At 36.1% G+C, this 24331-nt stretch overlaps 3 protein-coding genes across 3 annotated transcripts; all 3 read left to right on the top strand.

Moving 5' to 3' along the window:
- The first annotated feature begins 6257 nt into the window (after nucleotides 1–6257).
- Nucleotides 6258–7452, top strand: ccl19a.2 (C-C motif chemokine ligand 19a, tandem duplicate 2). The gene is made up of 4 exons (XM_039658372.2): nucleotides 6258–6391; nucleotides 6693–6813; nucleotides 6900–7014; nucleotides 7170–7452. The coding sequence occupies exons 1-3, from the start codon at nucleotides 6298–6300 to the stop codon at nucleotides 7003–7005; spliced, it is 321 nt and encodes a 106-aa protein (XP_039514306.2). The 5' UTR covers nucleotides 6258–6297; the 3' UTR covers nucleotides 7006–7014; nucleotides 7170–7452.
- Nucleotides 7453–9435: 1983 nt separating this feature from the next.
- ccl19a.1 (C-C motif chemokine ligand 19a, tandem duplicate 1) lies at nucleotides 9436–11740 on the top strand. The gene is made up of 4 exons (XM_039658371.2): nucleotides 9436–9590; nucleotides 10618–10741; nucleotides 10917–11037; nucleotides 11476–11740. The coding sequence occupies exons 1-4, from the start codon at nucleotides 9515–9517 to the stop codon at nucleotides 11503–11505; spliced, it is 351 nt and encodes a 116-aa protein (XP_039514305.2). The 5' UTR covers nucleotides 9436–9514; the 3' UTR covers nucleotides 11506–11740.
- Nucleotides 11741–11826: 86 nt separating this feature from the next.
- On the top strand, nucleotides 11827–24199 carry tctn2 (tectonic family member 2). The gene is made up of 18 exons (XM_039660034.2): nucleotides 11827–12091; nucleotides 12354–12467; nucleotides 12920–12993; nucleotides 14914–15115; nucleotides 15845–15945; nucleotides 16230–16429; nucleotides 16981–17101; nucleotides 17186–17324; nucleotides 17996–18076; nucleotides 19327–19440; nucleotides 19565–19639; nucleotides 19742–19831; nucleotides 19910–20027; nucleotides 20126–20229; nucleotides 21389–21536; nucleotides 21673–21816; nucleotides 22091–22179; nucleotides 23881–24199. The coding sequence occupies exons 1-18, from the start codon at nucleotides 12004–12006 to the stop codon at nucleotides 23994–23996; spliced, it is 2118 nt and encodes a 705-aa protein (XP_039515968.2). The 5' UTR covers nucleotides 11827–12003; the 3' UTR covers nucleotides 23997–24199.
- Nucleotides 24200–24331: the final 132 nt, after the last annotated feature.

Genomic DNA, 24331 nt, shown 5'->3' with positions numbered 1-24331 from the left:
ACTATAATTACTTTTAAAATCCCATGTCAATCTCAACCAGCTGAATAGTACAAGGATAGACATGAATCTGTTTGAATTCTTTCAAATAAATACTATAGAATTGCATGAATTATCCTTAAACAGACCAAGGTGGAGAAGGTTACATTTATAAAAACATACTTTTTAGCATCAGACAATACATTTTGATGTTAAACCCACTATTGTTTTAGCAATAAGAGGCCAGAAAAGTTAAATGTACATATAAGGAACAGCTGGAGGACCAATTTGCAACTTATTAGGTCAATTGGCAACATGATTGGGTATAAAAAGAGCCTCTCAGAGTGGCAGTGTCTCTCAGAAGTCGAGATGGGCAGAGGATCACCAATTCCCCCAATGCTGAGGCAAAAAATAGTGGAGCAATATCAGAAAGGAGTTTCTCAGAGAAAAAATTGCAAAGAGTTTGAAGTTATCATCATCTACAGTGCATAATATGATCCAAAGATTCAGAGAATCTGGAACAATCTCTGTGCGTAAGGGTCAAGGCCGGAAAACCATACTGAATGCCCGTGATCTTCGGGCCCTTAGACGGCACTGCATCACACACAGGAATGCTACTGTAATGGAAATCACAACATGGGCTCAAGAATACTTCCAGAAAACATTGTCAGTGAACACAATCCACCGTGCCATTCACCGTTGCCGGCTAAAACTCTATAGGTCAAAAAAGAAGCCATATCTAAACGGGAACCAGAAGCGCAGGCGTTTTCTCTGGGCCAAGGCTCATTTAAAGTGGACTCTAGCAAAGTGGAAAACTGTTCTGTGGTCAGACGAATCAAAATTTGAAGTTCTTTTTGGAAAACTGGGACGCCATGTCATCCGGACTAAAGAGGACAAGGATGTTATCAAGTTGTTATCAGCGCTCAGTTCAGAAGCCTGCATCTTTGATGGTATGGGGTTGCATGAGTGCGTGTGGCATGGGCAGCTTACACATCTGGAAAGGCACCATCAATGCTGAAAGGTATATCCAAGTTCTAGAACAACATATGCTCCCATCCAGACATCGTCTCTTTCAGGGAAGACCTTGTATTTTCCAACAAGACAATGCCAAACCACATACTGCATCAATTACAACATCATGGCTGCGTAGAAGAAGGATCCGGGTACTGAAATGGCCAGCCTGCAGTCCAGATCTTTCACCCATAGAAAACATTTGGCGCATCATAAAGAGGAAGATGCAACAAAGAAGACCTAAGACAGTTGAGCAGCTAGAAGCCTTTATTAGACAAGAATGGGACAACATTCCTAATCCTAAACTTGAGCAACTTGTCTCCTCAGTCCCCAGACGTTTGCAGACTGTTAATAAAAGAAGAGGGGATGCCACACAGTGGTAAAAATGGCCTTGTCCCAACTTTTTTGAGATGTGTTGATGCCATGAAATTTAAAATCAACTTATGTTTCCCTTAAAATTATGCATTTTCTCAGTTTAAACATTTGATATGTCATCTATGTTGTATTCTAAATATAATATTGAAATTTGAAACTTCCACATCATTGCATTCTGTTTTTATTCACAATTTGTACAGTGTCCCAACTTTTATGGAATTCGGTTTGTACAATAATTCATACAAATTTGTACAAGTGCGATCGTAATATTTAGACACCTCATAAAATGCATACGAATCGCTGTGAGATCGGATTGATACACAGTATTTACCTCAATTACATCAGAAGTAACTGTAATTAAATTACAGATAAATTAAGAGTAATCCCTTACTTTACATTTTCAAGGGAAAAGTAGTTAAATTACAGTAACTAATTACTTAGTAATTAGTTACAGTAATTAGTAATTAGTTACTAATTACTTAGTAATTAGTTACACCCAACACTGATAAGGGCAGATCCTTTTAACGCTGCTGATGACACTGTGGAGTGACGCTTGAGTGAAGCATTACAATATAAAAAAGCTTTTTTTTCGATTCCTCTGTCCTCGTTTCCTTTCCTCACTTCTCAGCTCCACCCCCTGTAGGACGCAAGTGAAGGAAGCGAGGAAAGGAAATGAGGATGCACAAATAAGAAATGAGAAACACCCCATCATTCGATTCCTCTGTCCTCATTTTCTTTCCTTGCCACAATAAAAGGCCAAAGTATGCAGTTTCATTAAACAATAATAATAATAATAATAATAATAATAATAATTCGTTACATTTATATAGCGCTTTTCTGGACACTCAAAGCGCTTCACATAGAAGGGGGGGATCTCCTCAACCACCACCAATGTGCAGCATCCACCTGGATGATGCGACGGCAGCCATATTGCGCCAGAACGCTCACCACACACCAGCTTACTGGTGGAGAGGAGACAGTGATGAAGCCAATTGGTGTATATGGGGATGATTAGGAGGCCATGATGGACAGAGGCTACTAGGCAAATTTGGCCAGGATGCCGGGGTTACACCCCTACTCTTTCGAAAGACATCCTGGGATTTTTTGTGACCACAGAGAGTCAAGACCTCGGTTTAACGTCTCATCCGAAGGACGGTGCTCTTTTTGACAGCATAGTGTCCCCATCACTTGGGGCGTTAGGACCCACACAGACCACAGGGTGAGCACCCCCTGCTGGCCTCACTAACACCTCTAACAGCAGCAACCTGGCTTTCTCAGAAGGTCTCCCATCCAGGTACTAACCAGGCTCAGCCCTGCTTAGCTTTAATGGGCAACCAGTCTTGGGCTACAGGGTGATATGGCTGCTGGCTGCTGGCCAGTGGCTGCTGGCAATACAATGCCACAGATGTCACAAGTTTTGAGGGAGCATGCAATTGGCATGCTGACTGCTGGAATGTCCATCAGAGCTATTGTCCATGATGATAATACCATCATAAGCCGTCTCCAAAAGCGTTTCAGAGAATTTGTCAATACATCCAATTGGCCTCACGTCCTCAGACCACGTGTTATCACACCAGCCCAGGACCTCCACATCCAGCATCTTCACCTCCAAGATCGCCTGAGACCAGCCACCCGGACAGCTGCTGCAACAATCGGTTTGCATAACCAAACAATTTCTGTACAAACTGTCAGAAACCATCTCAGGGAAGCTCATCTGCATGCTCACCGTCCTCATCGCCGGGGTCTCGACCTGACTGCAGTTCTGCAGTGGGCAAATGCTCACATTTGATGGTATTTGATGGCTCTTTACGAATGAATCACGGTTTTCACTGGACAGGGCAGATAGCCTTGTGTGGGTGAGCTGATGTCAATGTTGTGGATCGAGTGGCCAATGGTGGCGGTGTGGTTATGGTCTGGGCAGGAGTATGTTATATGGTATGGTATTTTGAATGCACAGAGATACCATGACGAGATCCTGAGGCCCATTGTTGTGCCATCATCCACGACCATTACCCCATGTTGCAGCTTGATAATGCACAGCCCTATGTTGTAAGGATCTGATCTGATCATCCCAGTTCTTGCATGGCCAGCATACTCATCGGATATGTCACCCATTGAGCATGTTTAAGATGCTCTGGATAGGCGTATACAACAGTTTTGCAGGTCCTGCCAATATCCAGCAACTTATTTATATACAAAATATATACAGAATATACAGAATCCAGCATATACAGAAAAATATATATTTTATATTGTATTCTCTATTCTACAGAATACAGATATATTTATATACAGAATACAGAATCCAGCAACTACAGTATATACAGAATATCTAGCAACTTCGCACAGCCATTGAAGAGGATTGGACCAATATTCCACAGGCCACAATCAACAACCTGATCAACTCTATGCGAAGGAGATGAGTTGCACTGCGTGTGGCAGATACTGACTGGTTTTCGGACCCCCAATACAGTAAAATTTCACATTTTAAAGAGGTCATTTATTGTGGCACACATGCAATAATCATAATAATCATGTCTAATCAGCATCTTGTTATGCCACACCTATGAGGTGGATGGATTATCTCGGCAAAGGAGATGTGCTCACTAACACCGATTTAAACAGATTTCTGAACAATATTTGAGAAAAAAAGGCCTTACACAAAGAAAAAGTCGTAGATCTGTGAGTTCTGCTCATGAAGAATGGGGGCAAAAACAAAAGTGTTAAGTGTTATAATAATAATATAATATAAACGTATTGTAAACGTATACATTGTAATGTAAACGTATATAATATAATATAATATATTATAATAATATATTATATTATAATTTTATGTTAGAATATGACTACAGTATACTATATATACTGTATATTACAATTATTAGTGCTCAACTCTCTGGCATTCATATCACTCTGCGCTCTCTTTCTTTTCGCACAGTAAAATAATTCAAAATCTATATTCCATGTGTCCAAGGCTTTCTCAGTAAGAGCAAGAGGGTTTTTCTTGTGAACCTTTGTGGTTTGTGGGGTTTATTGCAGTTGACTTACTGGAAAGTTTGCTTGGACTCCAACATTATATCACATCCAAACACAACTTCATGTTGAATACTCAACTGAGAAACCACTGAGGGACTTTCCTCTTAGTGAACATACTTTTGTTATGTCATAGCCTACATACTGTATAGCTGGATGAGTGCCCAAGACCAGCCCACCCCCCCTCCCCCTTTTTACTCTCATGTTTCATTTACATATACATATATTCATTTAGCAGACGCTTTTATCCTAAAGTAGTATAGAGAAAGCGTGGGAGAAGCCATGTGTCTTGCCTGACTGCGTGCATAATATAGCCCATATTTATTAATTAATTAGGCTACTTATGTTCATTATCTATAACGTAACATGCATTTTCCATGTATGTGTAATATAGAGAAAGCGTGGGAGAAGCCACGTGCAATGCAAAGCTCTTGAACAGAATAAAAGCAAAGGTTCCCATTCTTGGCTTGTTTATAATAAGATACAATTGCAAAATAACACATGATTTGATGAAAAAAGTGCAAAAATAAAAAAAAAGTTGGTGCAAATATTTTTAAATTGGATGCAAAAACTAAGTGATTTCTATATTTCCATTTTATCATTTAACATGATTAAAGAAAATGTACAAAAACATGAGGAAGATATGATGACACATTACTGTACCATGGTACTGCAGTATTTTTTATTAAGGGTGTGCAGAATAAAATCTGTATACTTTGCAATATGTTTAAACTTCATAGCAAGTTTTTTTTTTCTTTCTAACCTGAAATGGACAGATTATTGGCATGCACTGACTGTTGATTTTGGAAAGCAGTAAATCAGAATGGAGAAATTGAACGCTATGTATTCATAAAAAACGAAACTAAGTTAAACGGTTGGAGGGCTGTGCTTTTGAAAATGAAGCTTGCATTTTGCAGTTCAGCTCAGGACAGGTCATTCATTGTGGGCGCACATATCCCTTTAGTTTCTTTACAGTAGTGTTGCTCTTGGCGTTGTTGCTTCACGGAAAATCACACACCCTCGGATCCTTGCCAATTTCAAAAGGCATTCAAACTATTCATTTCTAGATAATGACATGTCTAGATCACGTTAAATGCCTCTTTGTTGTACAGAAGGTTTTTGAAAGACCTAGATTATGTGCATCATCTTTTATTAGTCTGTCTCCTCTAAAAACATTTCCCAGGAAATTCATTCACCCAAACCCATCAGTTTCTATCCGGGTTTGAACTGCATTTTGTGAAATATAGGAATTTTTTATAGGAAATACAGTGGGTCCAAAAGTCTGAGGCAACTGAAAAGTTGGGAGTGAAATAAAAAAATAATAATAATAATATAGTATAAAATGTCAAATGAAAAAGATATTTAATAAATGCATTAGTGATGTATATTTATATTAATAACATTAATATACACATCCTAAAAAATCAAATTCATTTTCCAAATCACGTTCTGAATTCCTGCTAAAAATGTAACTTTTAATAAAACGGTATTAAATTATAAATAAATGCAACTGACAATGTTTCACTGGTGGTCTCAATTCCCCAATCGTCTAAACTAAATCATTATGAATGAGAAAACGAAAGCTATGAGCATAAAAGCAACAATGAAATATTTCACTGCATGAGAGTTCAGTTAAGTAAGACTTGTGTCCTTGTTTATAAGCTGCTAAATTAATGATCAGGTCACGCACCCCTGCAGAGAAGTCTGTACTGGAATTGAGAGGGGGGACAAACAGCCAAGAAACGTGGGAATGGTGAAGCCAAATAAAACAGCTGGATTTACGAGTAGGGGTGGAGCAGGTGCGGTAAGTCTTAGTGTGAAAGTGAAAGTGAGTTCATTTTTTGGTGTATAAATACATGCACCTGATACCTGCATGTCACACCTGTGCACAATTTTCTGATGCTCATGCAGAGATCAAAATCAAAGACAAGAATGCAGACTTCAACAGTAGCTCTCCTGGTAATTTCTGCAGTCCTCTGGGGAAACACAGAAGGTAAGACTGAAACTGAAACATTGAAACACTCACTCCCATGGCGCACACACTTGCAGCTTCTCAGAAGCATCCTGCAGAATTAACGAATGTCTGCAGCTTTAGATTTACAGCCATTGCTAAAGAGCAATTCTTGGCTTTTTCTCTCTTGACTTGTTCTTCACAAAGACTCAGTTATATAACTGTGGGAGCAAGTTCCTGTAAGTCCAGAAACAGACCCAGTTTTGTTCTTGCTTGAGGTCAGATACACAGGAGGGGGGATTTCCACTGACGAGCATTACTAATGGCATGTTTTCATTCTCAGCATTTTCAGACAATGCTATGGACTGCTGTCTATCCACCAAGGACACTCGTATCCCAATGCAAGTTGTTGCATCCTACTTTCATCAATCCATAGACAGCGGATGTCCCATTGAAGCTACCATGTAAGTATCAGTTGATTCCCGATTGGCTTCATTGATATACTAGGATCGTATTCGTATTAATGCATGTTTTCCATACGTTCCCATAGATTCATCACAAAAAAGGGCAGGAAACTGTGCGCCCCACCAGAGAAAAATGGCTGGATTAGAAAAATCATCTCACACCTGGACAAGAAGAAAAAAAGTCCTCTGTAGGAACACATGGTACTAACAACTCCCACTGCATGTCCCTTCTCAAGATTTACTTCTGCTCTCTTAGATCTGTGATATCTCTTAAGTGGAATCTGGCATTTATCAGAAGTTGTGCAGTTCTTCTTTAAAATCTTTTCTTAATCTGCTTTCGTTTTCCTGCTTTACAGAAAATGATGACCTTATCGCTGCACTGAGCAACACTGAACACAGAAAGAGACTTCACTAAATCAACTACTGCGACAGTGTTTTTTTAAACAGATATTGTAAATGATTAAACCCTGATATGTTGTGTATGTTTTACTGTACTGTCTCTCTGTAGCGATTGTGAGTCTCATACATGAGATTTCATGCAAGCTATATCTGTATTTTTAGGACATTTTATATGTATCAAACTTTGTGTGACTGGAAATGTTTGCCAAGAATGCTTTCAAATAAATTAATTTTGTTAAATCTCCTGTCCACCGCAATTATTTCATCTGCAGTGTCGTTTTTTTCCCCTTCATTTGTCCTTCTGGACAAGATGCAGTTCAAGACTTTCTTGAAAGAAGTATTTTATGCTTTCAAAGGCTTCATTTCTTTAATCAAAATCACAGTGAAAGCAGTTTATTAAAATGTAATTTATTTCAATGATGCATCATTACTCATCTTCAATGTCACATCACTCTAACATGATGATTTGCTTCAAAAACATTTCTTTATTAAGGCGTCACTTAACTGACGCCTTGGGAAGCATTCGGACATGCTTCAATATCTGACGCTTTAGGCGTCCTTTAGCGTCAGTTTGATGACGCCCTAGGATCGCGTGTACCCTACCCCCACCCCACACCTAAACCTAACCGCGTCCTCTAACTGACGCTTTCCTTTAGCGTCAGTTAAATGACGCCGTAGGATCGCGTCATGTAAGTGACGCTAAAGGGCGCCTAAAACGTCAAATATTGAAGCATGGTCAAAGGTGACGCCTTGGGGTGAGAATGCGTTGATCATCAATGTTGAAAACGTGATAAATTTGTTTCAAGATTCTTTGATTGTAAAGCTCAAATGAACAGCATTTATTTAAAAAGAAATATTTTTGTAACATCACTTTTGACTAATTTAATTCAAGCTTAAAAGCATAAAAGTATTAATTTCTCTCCAAAAATATATGATATCAGACGTTCATGCACAATATGTTGTTGTTGTTGTATTTTGTCAAATGTCAAGTCACCTTTATTTATATAGCGCTTTTTACAATACAGATTGTATCAAAGCAGCTTCACAGTGATAACTTAAAAATAAAATACAACAAGTTTGTTTCTAGAAGAAAACTGCATCCATGGCCACCTTAAGTAAGGCAGTTCATTACATGAATATTAAATGTCCCCTATGCAAGCCAAAAGCCTAGGCGACAGGACAGTGCAACCAGAACTCCATTAGGAGACAAAATGGAGAAAAAAAACTTGGGAGAAGCCAGGCTCAGTCGGCCAACCAAGAAACAGTGTATGATTCGGGCAGGATTACAAGTCAAATGCTTGAAAGAATATAAGAAGCTTGATAATCGGCATAATCTGAAATTTTATTCAAATGCACAATGGCAATGCTGAATAGACAGGCATTTTTCATAATACTGTACATTTTTATTGCTACACATTTAAGAATATAATCTAATAACCATGTTTACAACCCTAAATGTTCAGCCATTAAGCCAATCTATCAGTCTAAACAGTCCATAAAGTTGTGCTTTGACATGCATTCAAACTTTTACAATAAACCCAACATAGTTCACAATGTAGTTCCCCACACTCACATACACACGCGCGCACAAACATTGTGTTTTCATGTTTTGGGACTTTCCAAAGACATAATGATTTTTATACTGTACAAACTGTACATACCATCCCCTAAAAACTTACCCATCAAAACTTCCTGCACTTTTGAATTTTCAAAAAAACATGATTTAGTGTTATTTATAAGCTGTTTTCCAAAACAAAATGTCCCCACATAGACATGTATTACAGATATTGTCATCTTAAGGGAAGATTTTACAGGGACAATAATAATTAACTGTGTAACACTAAACATTAACAGATATTGGCTTTTTTAACCCTCTGGGATTCCCGGCTCTGCATTGCCAAGCATCAGTAACTACACATGAATTTGAGCAAACTGTTCAGTTTGGCAGGTTTAGCTAAACTACTTCTTCTGTCATATCGAAAACATTTGCCAGACTATTGGCCTTTGAGTGAGAAATATGTGAGAGTCTGTGAGAGTTTGTATGTGGGCATAAAATGGGAAAGAAAAAAGAGAGAGTGAGGAACCGGTACAGAGAATGTTGTGTATTGTGAAGCCTTTGTCCAGGTCACAACCTCTCCTCTTTTGGCATTTTTTTTTTTCACAGAACTGGGAGGGACTATATGTCATAGTGAAACTTAAGGTTGTATAAAATGGGAGTGATGGAGCGAGGAGAGAGTCAGGAAAGAGAAAAAGATCTTCTAGTCACTCAAGGCTTGTTCCAGCATCTTCTGCACCCGTTGCCATGGCTTCATCCGTCATTTTTGCGCTGAGCGTGAGTCTCTGTGCACTGGCGTTCATTCTCTACAGCAGTCCGGCAGGTAATCGCTCGTGTTTTCTTCCTTCATCCATTGTTTGTGCTTATTTTCGAGTTTTTAGTTCTATTTGAACTTAAAAGACTTCAATTGAGTCATCAATTGTATTATTTATAATACTATAATAATATTATTATCATTATTCAGAATATAGATGTATTATTTATTCTATTATTTATTAGTTTATATATGCATATTTTAGTATAGACATATATATGAAGAGTTCAGATGCAAAAGCCTCTAAGTGCCATTTGAAATTTTCTTCTAGAATGATCATTTTTATCAAGCTTGTATATTTAAGTTCAGTGATTTCACTTAAATGGCAATGATAATTACCTATTAATTGTTATTTAAGTGAAATTACTGAACTTAAATATACAAGTTTGATAAAAATTCAAAATTTCAAATGGCATTTAGAGGCTTTTGCATCTGAACTCTTCATATATATATATATATATATATATATATATATATATAACCCAAATTTGGGTCAAATGTGGACAAACCCAAATGTTGGGTTAAAAATGTCATTCAAAAATGTACAGATGAAAGTGAAAGTTGAAGTTGGGTTAAAATTTTAAATTACATTTTTAACCCAACATTTGGGTTTGTGCATATTTTACCCACATTTGGGTTCAAACAACCCAGCATTGTTTTGAGTGTAGTAATCATGAATTTTAAGTCTTTCTTTTTTTTTTTTTACTAAGATAAAGCATAAGTTCTGCACACACTTGCGAAGACTTTAACTTAAAAATAAATACAACATTACATAAAACACATTTGTCGTAAACAGTTTAATCTTAGTTATAGGCTAGTTGTAATTCCCACTTGGTCCCACTCCCAGCTGTGCATTTCACATTTGTTTCGCTTCACGGCACAGTAAATGATGGCCAATAAAAAGTGTTGTTTTTCTTACACACACACACACACACACATATATTTTCGAGACAGCACATGTGATCCCCCTTTTCCTGTCTTCCCATCTCTTGTCTCTCATCATTTTTATTTCCCCTTTTGTCTTGGTCTTTCTCAGAGGCTCAGGCGGATTTAGCATTGGACTGTTGCCTAATGGTTAGCTATAAATCCATTCCCAAACACATCCTCCTTACTTACCGGAAGCAGTTTAAAGGTGACGGCTGCCCCCGTAATGCTGTTATGTAAGTATATTCATCAAATACTGAAAAAAAAAAACCCGGATGATATCAAAATCCTGGGTTATGTGTGGGAGCCTGGGAGAGAATGAAACTATATCTATGACATTTCTAAGCAAAGCAGATGTGAAAGTGTGTCATGTTCTAGTCAAATAATGCCCAGAAATCAATTATCTTTCAGATTCACGACCAGGAGAGGTCGTAACCTTTGCGCCCCGCCTGCCGCCGACGTGCAGTGGGTTAAAGAGACTATCAACTTTCTGGACACTAGGCTGAAGAAGTGCAAAGAAACCAAATTCAGTGTATGTAATTTACCTCAGATTTATTCAGTAGCTTGATCATTTCATTTGCTCAGTTGTATCGGATGACATAAAACCGGTTGCACAACCGGCATGTCATTGTTAGAGTTATTGCACGAGTCCTGGTCACTTTCTCTTCTCTGGTTTTCCTCTGACTCATGACATTGTTTATATGTAGTAGATCTCGATTCGGATGTTAGAGTCTTACTCATACAAAACCACAAACTACTCAACTATAAAACCACAAGCCAAAACATACTCCCACGGAAAATGTAATGAGCTTTAAACAGACCACCAACAATGTGGACTCAGTCAAGCATTTTTTACATGACGCATGTGCAGCAGATCTCTATTCAATTCAACAACAGTAAACAGTCAAGTGAAAGTCTACAATCTCTTCAAGCAGGTTTTAACGGTGTGCTTTTTCTGCTTGTATTTCAGGAGAAACGCTGTCATGGCCTGAAGATTTAGACTCACACATTCACACACACACATTCAATGGCAGCTAACGTCTTTCTGTTTTATAAAAAAAAAGGGGGGGGGGGGGGGGAGATCCAGTTCTTCCTCACTCAGCATTGCCTATGATAAAATCAGGCCAAGTTGTGTGAACTTATTATTCACAAACATATATATATTTTTCTGTTTGTTTGTTTGTATTTTCATATAATCATCTTGTTGAATTTAATAAATGAGTTGACAAACACAATTGGTGGGAATGTATTCTTTATGTGACGTTCTGACTTTATATAGGCTACAGTAACCAGTAACCAGTGCTGTCAAATCGATTAATCTATCATACAAGTTTGTGTTTATGTAATGTATGTATAGCACACACACACACACACACACACACACACACACTAGCGCTAAACGCCACTGAGCGGCGCTAATGATCTGATCTGATCTCTTCTGTGTTACGCGCCATCAAGCAATCACGAAGAAGAGGACTAGTCAGACCAACGCTACAATATGACACATTTTTCAGGCTCTCACGTCGTATTTCATTTTCTGTGTATAATTATTATGCTCTTAAATGACGGAACCATTTGTAATGTTGGTAAGTGAGCTTTGAATAAATGAAATATCAGTAAGAAAACTTGTGAACAGAACAAAAACAAAGCCAGCTAGGTGGATAACTGTTAGCAAACATCTTGTTGCCATGGAGAAACGCCAGCTTGAATGTATAATTATAGCATAATAAAGCATGTATTCATTAACATAAATATTTAAATAAACCCTTACATTCGAGAGTCAATCGTAACATAACTTTACATCTGTTATCAATTGGGAATATATGAATGAATATATGATTATTTCAGTGTTTCAGCCTGCGTTTATTCTGGCATCTGGTCCAAGAATATCATCATTTCTGGTTGGAAACGTGTCTGGCATTTCCTTCAGCATCAGTGCTGTTTCATCCTCAAATGCAACAGGTAGATAATTACCACAGCATTTCTATTCAAACACCTACAACAACTACTCGCATTAGTTAACATTAGTTAATGCATTAAAGGGATAGTTCACCCTAAAATGAAAAGTTGTTCCAAACCTGTATACATTTCTTTCTTCTGCTGAGCACAAAAGAAGATATTTTGAAGAATATCGGTAACTAAACAGTTTCCATTTTCCATCCTATGGAAGTCAGTGTCTTCAAAATATTTTATTTTGTTTTCAGCAGAAGAAAGAAACTCATACAGGTTTGGAACAACTTGGGGTGAGTAAATAATGACAGAACTTTCATTTTTTGGATGAACTAAGATTTTTAGAAGCATTGTTAGTTCACGTTAACTAATGAATGAACTAATGTTAACAAATTGAACCTTATTACCCATGTGTACCGTAATATTTGAACTTCAACAAATGTTTTCATTGTGAACTGCTTCAGGAAGCATCCCATTGTCATCTTGTGTGCCGGTTTATCAAACACAGTGGAATCTTTCATATGAATTAATTGGGAAGGTGAGTTGATTCTGCCACATTAACCGTAGGTTTATGCAGTATAGAAGGGCAAATACTGTCTTTATTCTGTTTAGAAGCTACTCAATATCAGCAACATGGACAATCTAGCTATGTAACATGGAAAGAATTTCCAACAGTTAACAAGAATCAAGACATCAAGAAATTTACTTGTAAAGTCCCCGGTGAAATAAAGGAAAATGCAATCTGTAGTATTAACGTTTATTCCAGTCAACCTGTCATTAAACAGGGTGTGATCACCCACGCATAACGTTTTTGTGCATGACTGAAATTCCCTTCTGTTGTTCTGCGTCGCCCCATCAGGGAAATTGTTCGTAGAGATGGTTATTATGAGCTCCAGAACTCGCCCATGGATTTGTAATCATCTTCAAACTTTGTAATCATCAAACTATCCATCCTATTTCTTTAGACATCAGGGCGTAGCAGATATTTAGAATTTAATAGAGCGTTTAAGCAGTCGGTACTTTTTGTGGTAATTTTCACTGTTGTGAAATGACACTTTCTTGTAAGTTGCTTACAGGAAGTATCTTTTCTGTAGGATTTTTTTGGTCACACTTTAGATTAAGGTCTAATTCTCACTATTAACTAACTGCAACTTTTGCCTCAATAAACTCCTAATAAACTAATATTTTCTCATTAATAGTTGATAAGTTTAGGTATTGGGCAGGATGAAGGGATGTAGAAATGGTCATGCATAATAAGGCATTAATATGTGTTTTATTGTTACTATTAAACTGCTAATATCCTAGTAAAATGCATGCAAATAAGCAACTAGATAATTGAACCCTAATAAAATGAATTGCATTAAATGTATTAAAAGTAACAGTAAAGATATTTATAATGTTTACAAAATCTTTCTATTTCAAATCAGTGCTTTCTATTCACAAAAAATATTAAGCAACACAACTTTTAATAATAAGAAATTATAAGAAATGTTTGTTTTTTGAGCAGCTATTTCTGAAGGATCATGTGACACTAAAGCCTAGAATAACGATGCTGTAAAAATTCACAGGAATACATTACATTTTAAAATTGTTATTTTAAATTGTAATGATATTTCACAATATTACTGTTTTTTTACAGTATTTTTGAGCAAATAAGTCTAGGTGAGCATGAGATACTTTTTTTAAAAACATTAAAAAACATTGCTTCAGCTCATAGTATGGAATGGATCTGATTTGCACATTAATATCTGTTGTTCATATGAAAACTATGGTGGAAAAATAACCCGGTTGACTTCAGTGAACATGCTAGGAATATCCCTGACATTCAAGTTTGACAAACCAGAATGAGCGGCTCAACTATACATTTGACTGCTTGATCGTGTTATTTTCAACAGGATGCCTCCTCAAGCTAAATTACGTATTGCGTTCTTCTTTTGAAACTTCTGCCTCGGGGTTTCATAAACACAGCCCACGACCACAAGAACCCCTCACCTAACCTGAAATACACCACATTATGCATTAGAATAGATCACACCAACGGCACAAAGAAATGATATAGTTGGTATCATTTTTCAGAACGATTTTTTCCAGCTGATGAAAGATAAAAACATTGACAGCCAATCAGAATCCATTCTGCTTTGAAGAGCTTGAGCATTTTAAGCAGCAGATGACAAACCTGCGTCTGACAACTAACAGAAGAACGATATCAGCCGCTGGTGTTGAAGCGAACATAGTCCTTATAGTTATCTTTATAGTTATCATTCTTCTTGTGAACAGGATTTTAATCCCTTAAATAAAAATCTTATTGACCCCAAAATTGTTAATGGTAGTGAATGCGCTATTTATTTGAAAGTGGATAAGTTTATCCGTTGAGGAAAATCATTCAAAACATAAGCAATACTGGAACTTTGCAATATTGAATATCATATGTTCTTTCTGTTGAATGCCAATATATCAGAATGCCTTCCTGGTGCGAGTGAGTCTCAACCGCAGTCTGCAGCTGTGTGGGAATGAAACATCTGTCCCGGACTGCTGCCCGGAGCCGCTCTGTCTCCAGGAGACTCTTCTTGTGTCTGCATGTGCTGATGAAGCCCCAAAAGCATCACTCATTATACAGACCCAGATTTATGCTCAGATCTTCCCCAACAAACCCCTTTCTGGTTAGTATCTCTTTTCATGTTACTGAATATAAAGTGTTGTAGTACAACCTGGTGGTATTTAGCACCATGGTGGGACTACCATTATTGATTTTTAGTAGTCAAGTCACCTTTATTTATAAAGCAATTAGACTTTATACAATTAGACATTGTACTGTATACAATTCAATATTGCTGTCTCTTAAGCATTTTTGTTTGCATATGAAGAGTTCAGATGCAAAAGCCTCTAAATGCCATTTGAAATTTTCTTCTTTAATGATGATTTTTATCAAACTTGTATATTTAAGTTCAGTAATTTCACTTAAATAACAATTAATAGGTAATTATCATTGCCATTTAAGTGAAATCACTGAACTTAAATATACAAGCTTGATAAAAATTATCATTCTAGAAGAAAATTTCAAATGGCACTTAGAGGCTTTTGCATCTGAACTCTTCATATATTAATTTAGCAGAAGTAAATTTGAGGAACATCACAAGCATGGTGCTGATAATAGCAAGGTCTTGGGTTTAATTCCTAGGAAATGTTAGAAATGATTCTATGTATACCTTTAATGCAATGCATCTTCTGATAAAATTGTCCGCCAAATGCATGCAATGTTCGCATTACCCTCTGAGACCATCATTTGTACCATGGTACTACCACTATAGTACTTTTTCATTGAGAAATCTTAAATTTGTTAATGTTTCTTTCTTGTGTCATATAATAATGCATATTTGATTTTTTTGCAGAAAATAAAACAGCCATTCCCAACCAAGTGTTTCAGCCCCTCGGCAGCTGCCCATGTGATGTTTCCCTTGGCGAGTGTGACATACGCTGCTGTTGTGACCAGGTAATAGTATTTAGTAAATGTATTTAATCATGATATGTGGACAGTTGAACATCTGTCTCCAATACATCAGTCCTTTTCAATTGGATTAGTGCTGTTGATCCAGTTGCTTAGCCATACATTAAATGTGGCATAATACAGAAGTTGCGATAGTATTTTTCATCCTTGTTGTGATATAAAGTGAAACGGCTTCTCGAACAAGAAAAAAAAATGTAGGTTTAGTGTTTTTCAAAGCTTACATCAACAAAGGAGGGCATGATCAATTGAGTGTGTTTTTTCTCTTTTAGGACTGCAGTCAAGAAGTTTTGTATTTGTTTACGACTCAGTGTCTTCCTGGACCTTTTGGGGGAAGTTTTAGTCCTGTTCCAGAGTATCAGTGCTCAGCTCAGTCCTCTGAAAATGACCCTGATTGGTTCCCCTTTCTCTGTGTCACCTCCCCCTCGGACAACAACCCCTTTCTGGGACTTTTCTATGATGGTCGGACTGTGTAAGGACTGGAAGTGTTTCTAGTGCATTATTTTCTATACAGTTGCAGTTTTATGTACAACCCCATGTATTATTAGACTTATACAACACTTCTGTTCAAAGGTTTGGGGTCAATAAGAAAAAAGTATCTTATGCTCACCAAGATTGCATTGATTTAATTCAAAAATACAGTAAAAACTGCAAAACTGAATTTTTAGCATCATTACCCCAGTCACATGATCCTTCAGAAATCATTCTAATGTTGATTTGGTGTTCAAGAAACATTTCTTATTATTATTATTATTTGCAAAGCTGAAAACAGTTTTTTCAACACTGTAATGCATTATTTATTTTATGAATAATGAGTTCAAAAGAACAGTATTAATTTGATACAGAAATCTTTTGTCACATTATAAATGTCTTTACTGTCACTTTTGATCAATTTAATGCGTTTTTGCGGAATAAAATGATTATTTTTTGTAGAAAAGAACAAAAACAAAAACTTACTGACTCCAAACTTCTGAATGGTAGTGTATGTTTGGTGATTTTCTAAATTTTCATGGGTTTTTACAGTTCCCCAAAGCCCAGTCCGTCATTCCAAGCCCCACAGATGACAACAACTGTACCTCCCATAAACTACCGCCAGGGGGATCCAATATTCACTAAGGACGACCAATACTTCACCATCCCTCAGGTTAGATAACATTGCTAGTGTACATGTCTGTGTATATGAGTGCACACACACACTCATGCATATGTGTATTTGTCCTCTGAGCAGAACTCTGGACTGGGCCAGTGTGCAGACAATGCTCCAGTGGCATTTTTGGAAAACTTTGAGTCTCAGTGTGTGAGGAGGCTGCAGTCCTGTCCATCACCATCAGATGACCTGAGGTTGGATGTTAAAGATGGATTGGGAGGTAGATATTCAATATAACCGATTATTTGCTTTCCTCAACCAAACACAAGAACATAAACCACATATTACAACATAATAGAGTATGTAGCATGCTCCAGGAGATACTATTGAGTCGAACATACCATAAGTACTAACGATTCTTATCCTGTGTCTCCATATCTGATAAAACATTGTGAGAAAATCTAAAATCCTTTAATGCCATGTCAACATAGATGGGTTTATAAGAGATCCATTTTCCATGTGCTATTTCAGGCAGCAAAGTATGAAAATGTCCTTCCCAGTGTGCCTTTTACTCATTGTATTACTACCAATGATCTGTTAGTTAGTATCATGGAAGTTATGTTGTACTTAAAACAAACACACTTAATTGACAGGATCCTGAACACTAGCAGTACTAGCTAATATGATCAAACTGAAGAAGCAGAATCCATGACATCTGACACACCAAAATCAACAAAACTAATATTTCATGTTTCCAATGCAGTAGTTCTGTTTTAGAATAGAACTTTATGCTTTTAAGGAATAGCATGGGAATGGTGAATCTACCCTCAATAATATGCTTCAGATATATAAATATACTGTAGCTTATGAATCTATTGATCGTGTTGTTTTTCTGAGTATACATGCAAATATGTAAATGTGAGACTGTTCATATTTTTGCACTCTTCCCAGGTGTGGTCACAGTCAGCGTTGTGGATGAAGCAGCCACTGACCTCAGATTATTTCTGTCAAATTCTCTTGAGCCCATATCTGGTCAGTTGTATGAACATTTTCAGCAGTTATTTATTTAAAAAATAAGTTAATCTATTTTTAAATATTAACATTAATATTGAAGTAGTCCTAATATAATATTAATATTGAAGGACTAATTTATTAGGACTACTTCAATAATTAATATTGAAGTAGTCCTAATATAAAATAATAAGAACCAGTAAATTATATGTATAAATTATATGTATAAATTGCATTATACATGATATATATAAAATAAATGTTGTATCAAATATCAATAATATACACTATAGCATTCAAAAGTAAAAAAAAAAAGAAGAAATTAGTACTTCTATTCAGAAAGGATGCGATAAATTGATGCAATTAAAGTGACAGTAAAGACATTTATAATGTTATAAACACATTTCTATTTAAAATACATGTTGTTCTTTTGAACTTTCTATTCATCAAAGAATCCTGGAAAAAAGTATTATAGTTTCCACAAAAAAGAATCAACTGTTACAACAGTTTTCTACATTAATAATAACATGAAATGTTTTTTGAGCAGAAAAACAGCATATTAGAATGATTTCTGTTGGATCATGTGACTCAGCAAAAATTCTGATTTGCATCACAGGAATATATTAGATGTTAAAATATAATAAGATAGAAAACTAAAATTGAAATTTTTACTGTAACAATATTACTGTTTTACTGTATTTCTGATAAAATGAATACAGTCTTGGTAAGCTGTTTCATTAACAAAAACGTACTAAACTCAAGCATTAGGTATTGTTCCTATCAAATAGTAATACAGGAAATGAATATATTCTATTTTGAAATATAATAAGATAGAAAACAAAAATTGAAATTTTTACTGTAACAATATTACTGTTTTACTGTATTTCTGATAAAATGAATACAGTCTTGGTCAGCTGTTTCATTAACAAAAACGTACTAAACTCAAACATTAGGTAATGTTCCTATCAAATAGTAATACAGGAAATGAATATATTCTATTTTAAAATATAATAAGATAGAAAACTAAAATAGAAATTTTTACTGTACGAGTATTACTGTTTTACTGTATTTCTGATAAAACGAATACAGTCTTGGTCAGCTGTTTCATTAACAAAAACGTACTAAACTCAAACATTAGGTATTGTTCCTATCAAATAGTAATATAGGAAATATGACTAAAGTTTCTCGTTTGGCAACATTGAAGACACGATGTACATTATATGTAAAGTTAGATCTTTTTCATTGTATGATATATATGAATTTTTTTTTAGTGCCACAAAAGTGTGATAATGTCGTTGTGGCCTTGAGTTACACTCTTTACTGGAGAGAGAATGGCCTCACTGCCATTACTGTGAAACGGACCACTGCAAACATCACTCTACCTGGTAAGTCACAACTATTGTCTTCCTGTTCACTCTTACAATACGACACACCTCTTCACTGCACATGCTTTTCTTACAGGATGCATCTCTCACTCTATCATATATATATTTTTTACCTCCCATTTAGTATATTTGACCAGAAGGTATTCTGCAGTGTTTGTGAACGGAAATGAAACATCTGAGCCAAACTCTGGGAATTCAGGTTAAAGCAACTCCCATGATACATCAGCTTCAGATGCTCAGGAACATTTGTTTAAATTATCAAGTAGAAATGATTTCTTATGCTTTACTAATGTTTACACAGGTTACCTGTTGAGGAGGCCAGTGATTGGTGGCATTTTGGACTCTGCGACAGAAGTTATAAAGAGGGCCCAGATCAATCTCTGGCAGCCAGGTAGTGTAGCATATCCATATTTATCCATACAGGACTACAAAAAAATATTACTTTGATCCTGTGCTGTGTCCTCTGCAGGTGGAGATGGACTATGCTCTTCTGCTGAACTGAGACCAGCTCTGTTCGGGATCAACTCCACATCAGGCTGTGTTATTCCTGTGAATTTGCTGAATGTGAGACAGTGCAGTCAGTTGAGGTGAGTATCATTGCCGAAGGCTTTTGAACACAATACAGTAGATTCCTATTGAACAGTTTCATTTGACATATGTCTTTCTTTTGTATGTCATTTCACAGAGAAACGGTGCGTGCTGTCCTAGCTGAATTAGTGACTGCTACACTCGTTTCCACAACAGGAAACCCAAACTTTTCCAACCTAGTGGATTGGGTCAACATTACCAGTGAGCACTACATCATATAATTTTCTCTAATATATATAATATATTAAGTTGTCCCTGTGTCAATTTATATCTAATCTTATAAACTGCAAAGTTGCAGCTTTAAATTCTGATCAAGCTGTCTTTATATGTACACATATGCCAAGGGTCAGTAGGATTTAAATATATGAAGAGTTCAGATGCAAAAGCCTTTAAATGCCATTTGAAATTTTCTTCTTTAATGATGATTTTTTATCAAACTTGTATATTTAAGTTCAGTAATTTCACTTAAATGGCAATGATAATTACCTATTAATTGTTATTTAAGTGAAATTACTGAACTTAAATATACACGTTTGATAAAAATCATCATTAAAGAAGAAAATTTCAAATGGCATTTAGAGGCTTTTGCATCTGAACTCTTCATATATATATATATATATATATATATTATTTTTAAATAAATTAATACTTTTAGTTTTTTTTACTCAGCAAGAATGTATTAAATTTAATCAAAAGAAACAGTTAATACATTTATAATGTTACATTTGATGTTACATATAATGTTCTATTGAACTTTCTATTTAAAGAATCCTGAAAAAAATCTATCACGGCTTCCACAAAAACACCCCCCCAAAAAAACTGTTTTCATCACGGATCATAATAAGAAATGTTTCTTGAACAGCAAATCAGCATATTAGAATGATTTCTGATTCTGTTAGAAAGATCATGTGACACTAAAGATTGGTGTATTTTCTGCTGAAAACTCAGCTTTGACATCACAGGAATAAATGATGCTTTAAAAGTAACAGATTTTTAAATTGTAATACTATTTCACAATATTACTGTTTTTAATGTATTTTCGATCAAACGAATTCCACCTGGATAAGCTTCTTTCAAAAAGCTTAAAGCACCACTTGAAAAAGTGAAATACTGCTTTAAGTCAGTGATTCTCAACCTTTTTGCCTGCAAGACTGCCCATTTTCCAAGACAATATTCAAAAACAAAGGCCTCCCCGTTGGCCAGTGTGTTAATCCATCCTTTAAAGATTGTTAATACATCTAAATTTAAATAACCCCCCCACAGAAGTTTGCTGAGGCTCTCTAGTGGGCTCCAGCTCCTGCTTGAGAACGACTGCTTTGAATGAAGGAGTAAACGATGTTCTTGCTCTTGTGCCTCTCAGCATCACTGCAGAACTCCAGTCGTCCAGCAGAGGGCAGCGGTGGAGAGTGTTCTGCCGTCCCGACCCACCTCCACATCCACGTTTGGAGCGTCATCATGGGCAGGGTGCAGGGTGTGCCCCAGACAGTTATCCAGGCAGTGGAGATTAGGTATAGGTTCTTATCATCTCACTATCCTGATAGCAAAAACGAAAGCTTTTCATTAATGTTTGAGCTTGATGTATCTAGAGATGCACATGCTGTGTTGAATATTTCGTTTGCCATTCATTCTTTTTCCAATTCTCAGTTTTATAGAAACAACATGGAGGATAGAGTGTGATATCGGCAGGATGAACCCCTGTGTAAACCCAGAGCTTATGCAGAATTTCCCAGTGACCTCTTCTGTGACCTTTACTGACAATCCTCTTAATGCACAACCCCCTAGATCCAGGTCGGTCCTAATATTGATTGTGATGATTATAGATACATTTACAATTTAATGTTTATTTTTCTGATAAAAGGTGCAATAACAATAAAACATTTGTTTTGAAATAGAAATGAAATAAATTCCAGAATCTTAATGGCATGTTATACATTTCAGAAATAGTTTTTCTTCTATTGGTTTGAATCTGTTGCTTGGATATGGCATTATTTCACAAATCCAAGCAAGTCGTGCAGTCTTGTGAACTCAGTAAAGTTGAATTGAAGTATCTTCTCTTCTACAGGTTCAGTATTAACTTCACAGAGTTTGACTGTGACCGAAATGATGTGTGCTGGCCTGAGCTGGCGTTCCCTCTCACGAGATACTACACTGGTGAGAGCTTGCATTTCTTATAGATCAAAGGCCATTGCACACTGAGTCCGAAATTTTCGTATGCTTTTTTTTGTATTCGTGATTCGGTGGCTCTGAATTGTCAAAACACCATTCAAACTGCTTGCCACGGATGCGAAAAACACAGAAAATCGAACCCGATTCGATTTTTTTTATGACGGACGAAAGTTTTGGAGGCAGTGTGCAAGTGTGACTGACATAACGTGAGGTCGTATTTATTTTTTAACGTGCGAAAATTTCGGACGTGAAAGTGTGCAAGGGCCTTAAGACAGAAATAACCATGAAAACTGTTGTAAGAATCAGAAACACTTTATAGACTGTCATTTTTGTATATGAAATGGCAATATGTGTCTTTGTATATTTTTTAGGGCTGTGCAAAAATTAATTGCGATTAATCGCATCCAAAATAAAAGTCTGTGTTTACATTATATATTTGTGTGTGCTGTATATAATTATTTTGTATATATAAATACCTATGCATGCATGTATATATTTAAGAATTATTTGCGCTTAAATTCTGTATATATATATATAAATACATAATCTATATTATATAAATATAAATATTTTATATATGAATAACACATTTTCTTAAATATATACATGCATGTGTGTGTATTTATATATACAAAATAATTATATACAGCACACACGAATATATTATGTAAACACAGACTTTTATTTTGGATGCGATTCATCGCAATTAATTTTTGCACAGCCCTAATATTTTTTTTAACTAGCTTATCACTCATGTTTTGGTGAATTTAGGAAGGTGATGTGTGAAATGTGAAGCACTAATAGCAGTGTCTTGCAGTGTGACATCTAAATCTATTTTTGTAAATTCTTGTCTATGCCATTGTTATATTTATGGATAGACTATTTGTGCTTTTATTTTGTCACACTATAGAACTATTTAAGTAAGCTCCAAATAGGTGATTTAAAAATAAAAAATAAAGTTTCACTTGTACAAAAATGTATAGGCCTACATTTAAACCTAAATCCGTGATACTGTGACGATCGGCAGCTGTAGTGCCCCCGAGAGCCACTGGAGGGCACTATCTCCTTGTGTTATGGACTCATTATGTTTAATTATTACTATATGTTTCAGCTGTGTTTGAATACCGGTTATTAAGTTCCGGATTAAGCCCGAGTTATCTCTGTGTCTGGTGCGAAGTCATGTTACACTGTAAGCGTACATCTCTGAGCATTATTCCCTGTTCTAGTATTCCGTATCTTCCTGGACTCTTGACCCTTGCCTGTCTCCTGGACTGTTTATGAACCTGTCCTGCCTGCCTCGACCTAAGCCTGTTATCACCACGAGTTACTGGATTGCCCCTTGTTTTACTGTTTGCCTGGGTTTATGTCTGCTTGTGTTTAAGTTCAATTAAAGTGCTGCACATGGATCCGACCCCTCTGTCCGTACGTCACACATACCACCGGATTCAAGATAGTTTAAAATACATTGAGCTGTTTTAACTGGAAGCAACTTGCTCCAGCATACATATCAGTGCCATTGTTTTGCCTCAAAATGCACAGCATCTATGGCACGGATATAAAAGCTACTTAAATGCCCTAATTGTACTAAAGCCTAATCCTGACTCAGTCTAAGCCCTGTCTGTGAAACCAGGACTTAAAATATGAAGTTAATGTTTTTTTTTTTGTGTGTGTGTTTGTTTTTGGCAGGTGAGCCATATTCTCAGGCTCTGGCTAAGGGTCTCATTCTAGTGTTCTTCTTCATCGCTGCGTCTGTTTTAGGAACGCCGTGGAGACAAATCCGACAGGCATGGAACAGTGCTTGATTATGAGAGAGAGATAGAAAAGGAAAATTATGTATCAAATAAAATGTGATATTTATTTGTAAATAGCTGTGAAGATGTAATTATTTTTCTTTTGTGGTTTATACATTTTATAAATGTTTTGTGAAATGCAACTTTTGTACCTTTTTATCAAATGTATTCAATGCAAAATAAAAATACATATATATTTTTATATGTAAAAACTATTGTGTTTCTTCCACTACTATATATGTAACAAATTATCACATATGATCACTGTTTTTAATTATTATTTATATTACTAATATGTGATATGATTATGCACGATTTGAATCACCGCTGCGCCCCCTAGCGGTGCA

Source organism: Pimephales promelas, chromosome 4 (genome assembly GCF_988280905.1).
Source record: "Pimephales promelas chromosome 4, fPimPro1.hap1.1, whole genome shotgun sequence".
NCBI classification, from domain to species: domain Eukaryota; kingdom Metazoa; phylum Chordata; class Actinopteri; order Cypriniformes; family Leuciscidae; genus Pimephales; species Pimephales promelas.
The sequence above is the reverse complement of the archived record's forward strand: the minus strand, read 5'-3'. Positions and strand labels throughout refer to the sequence as shown.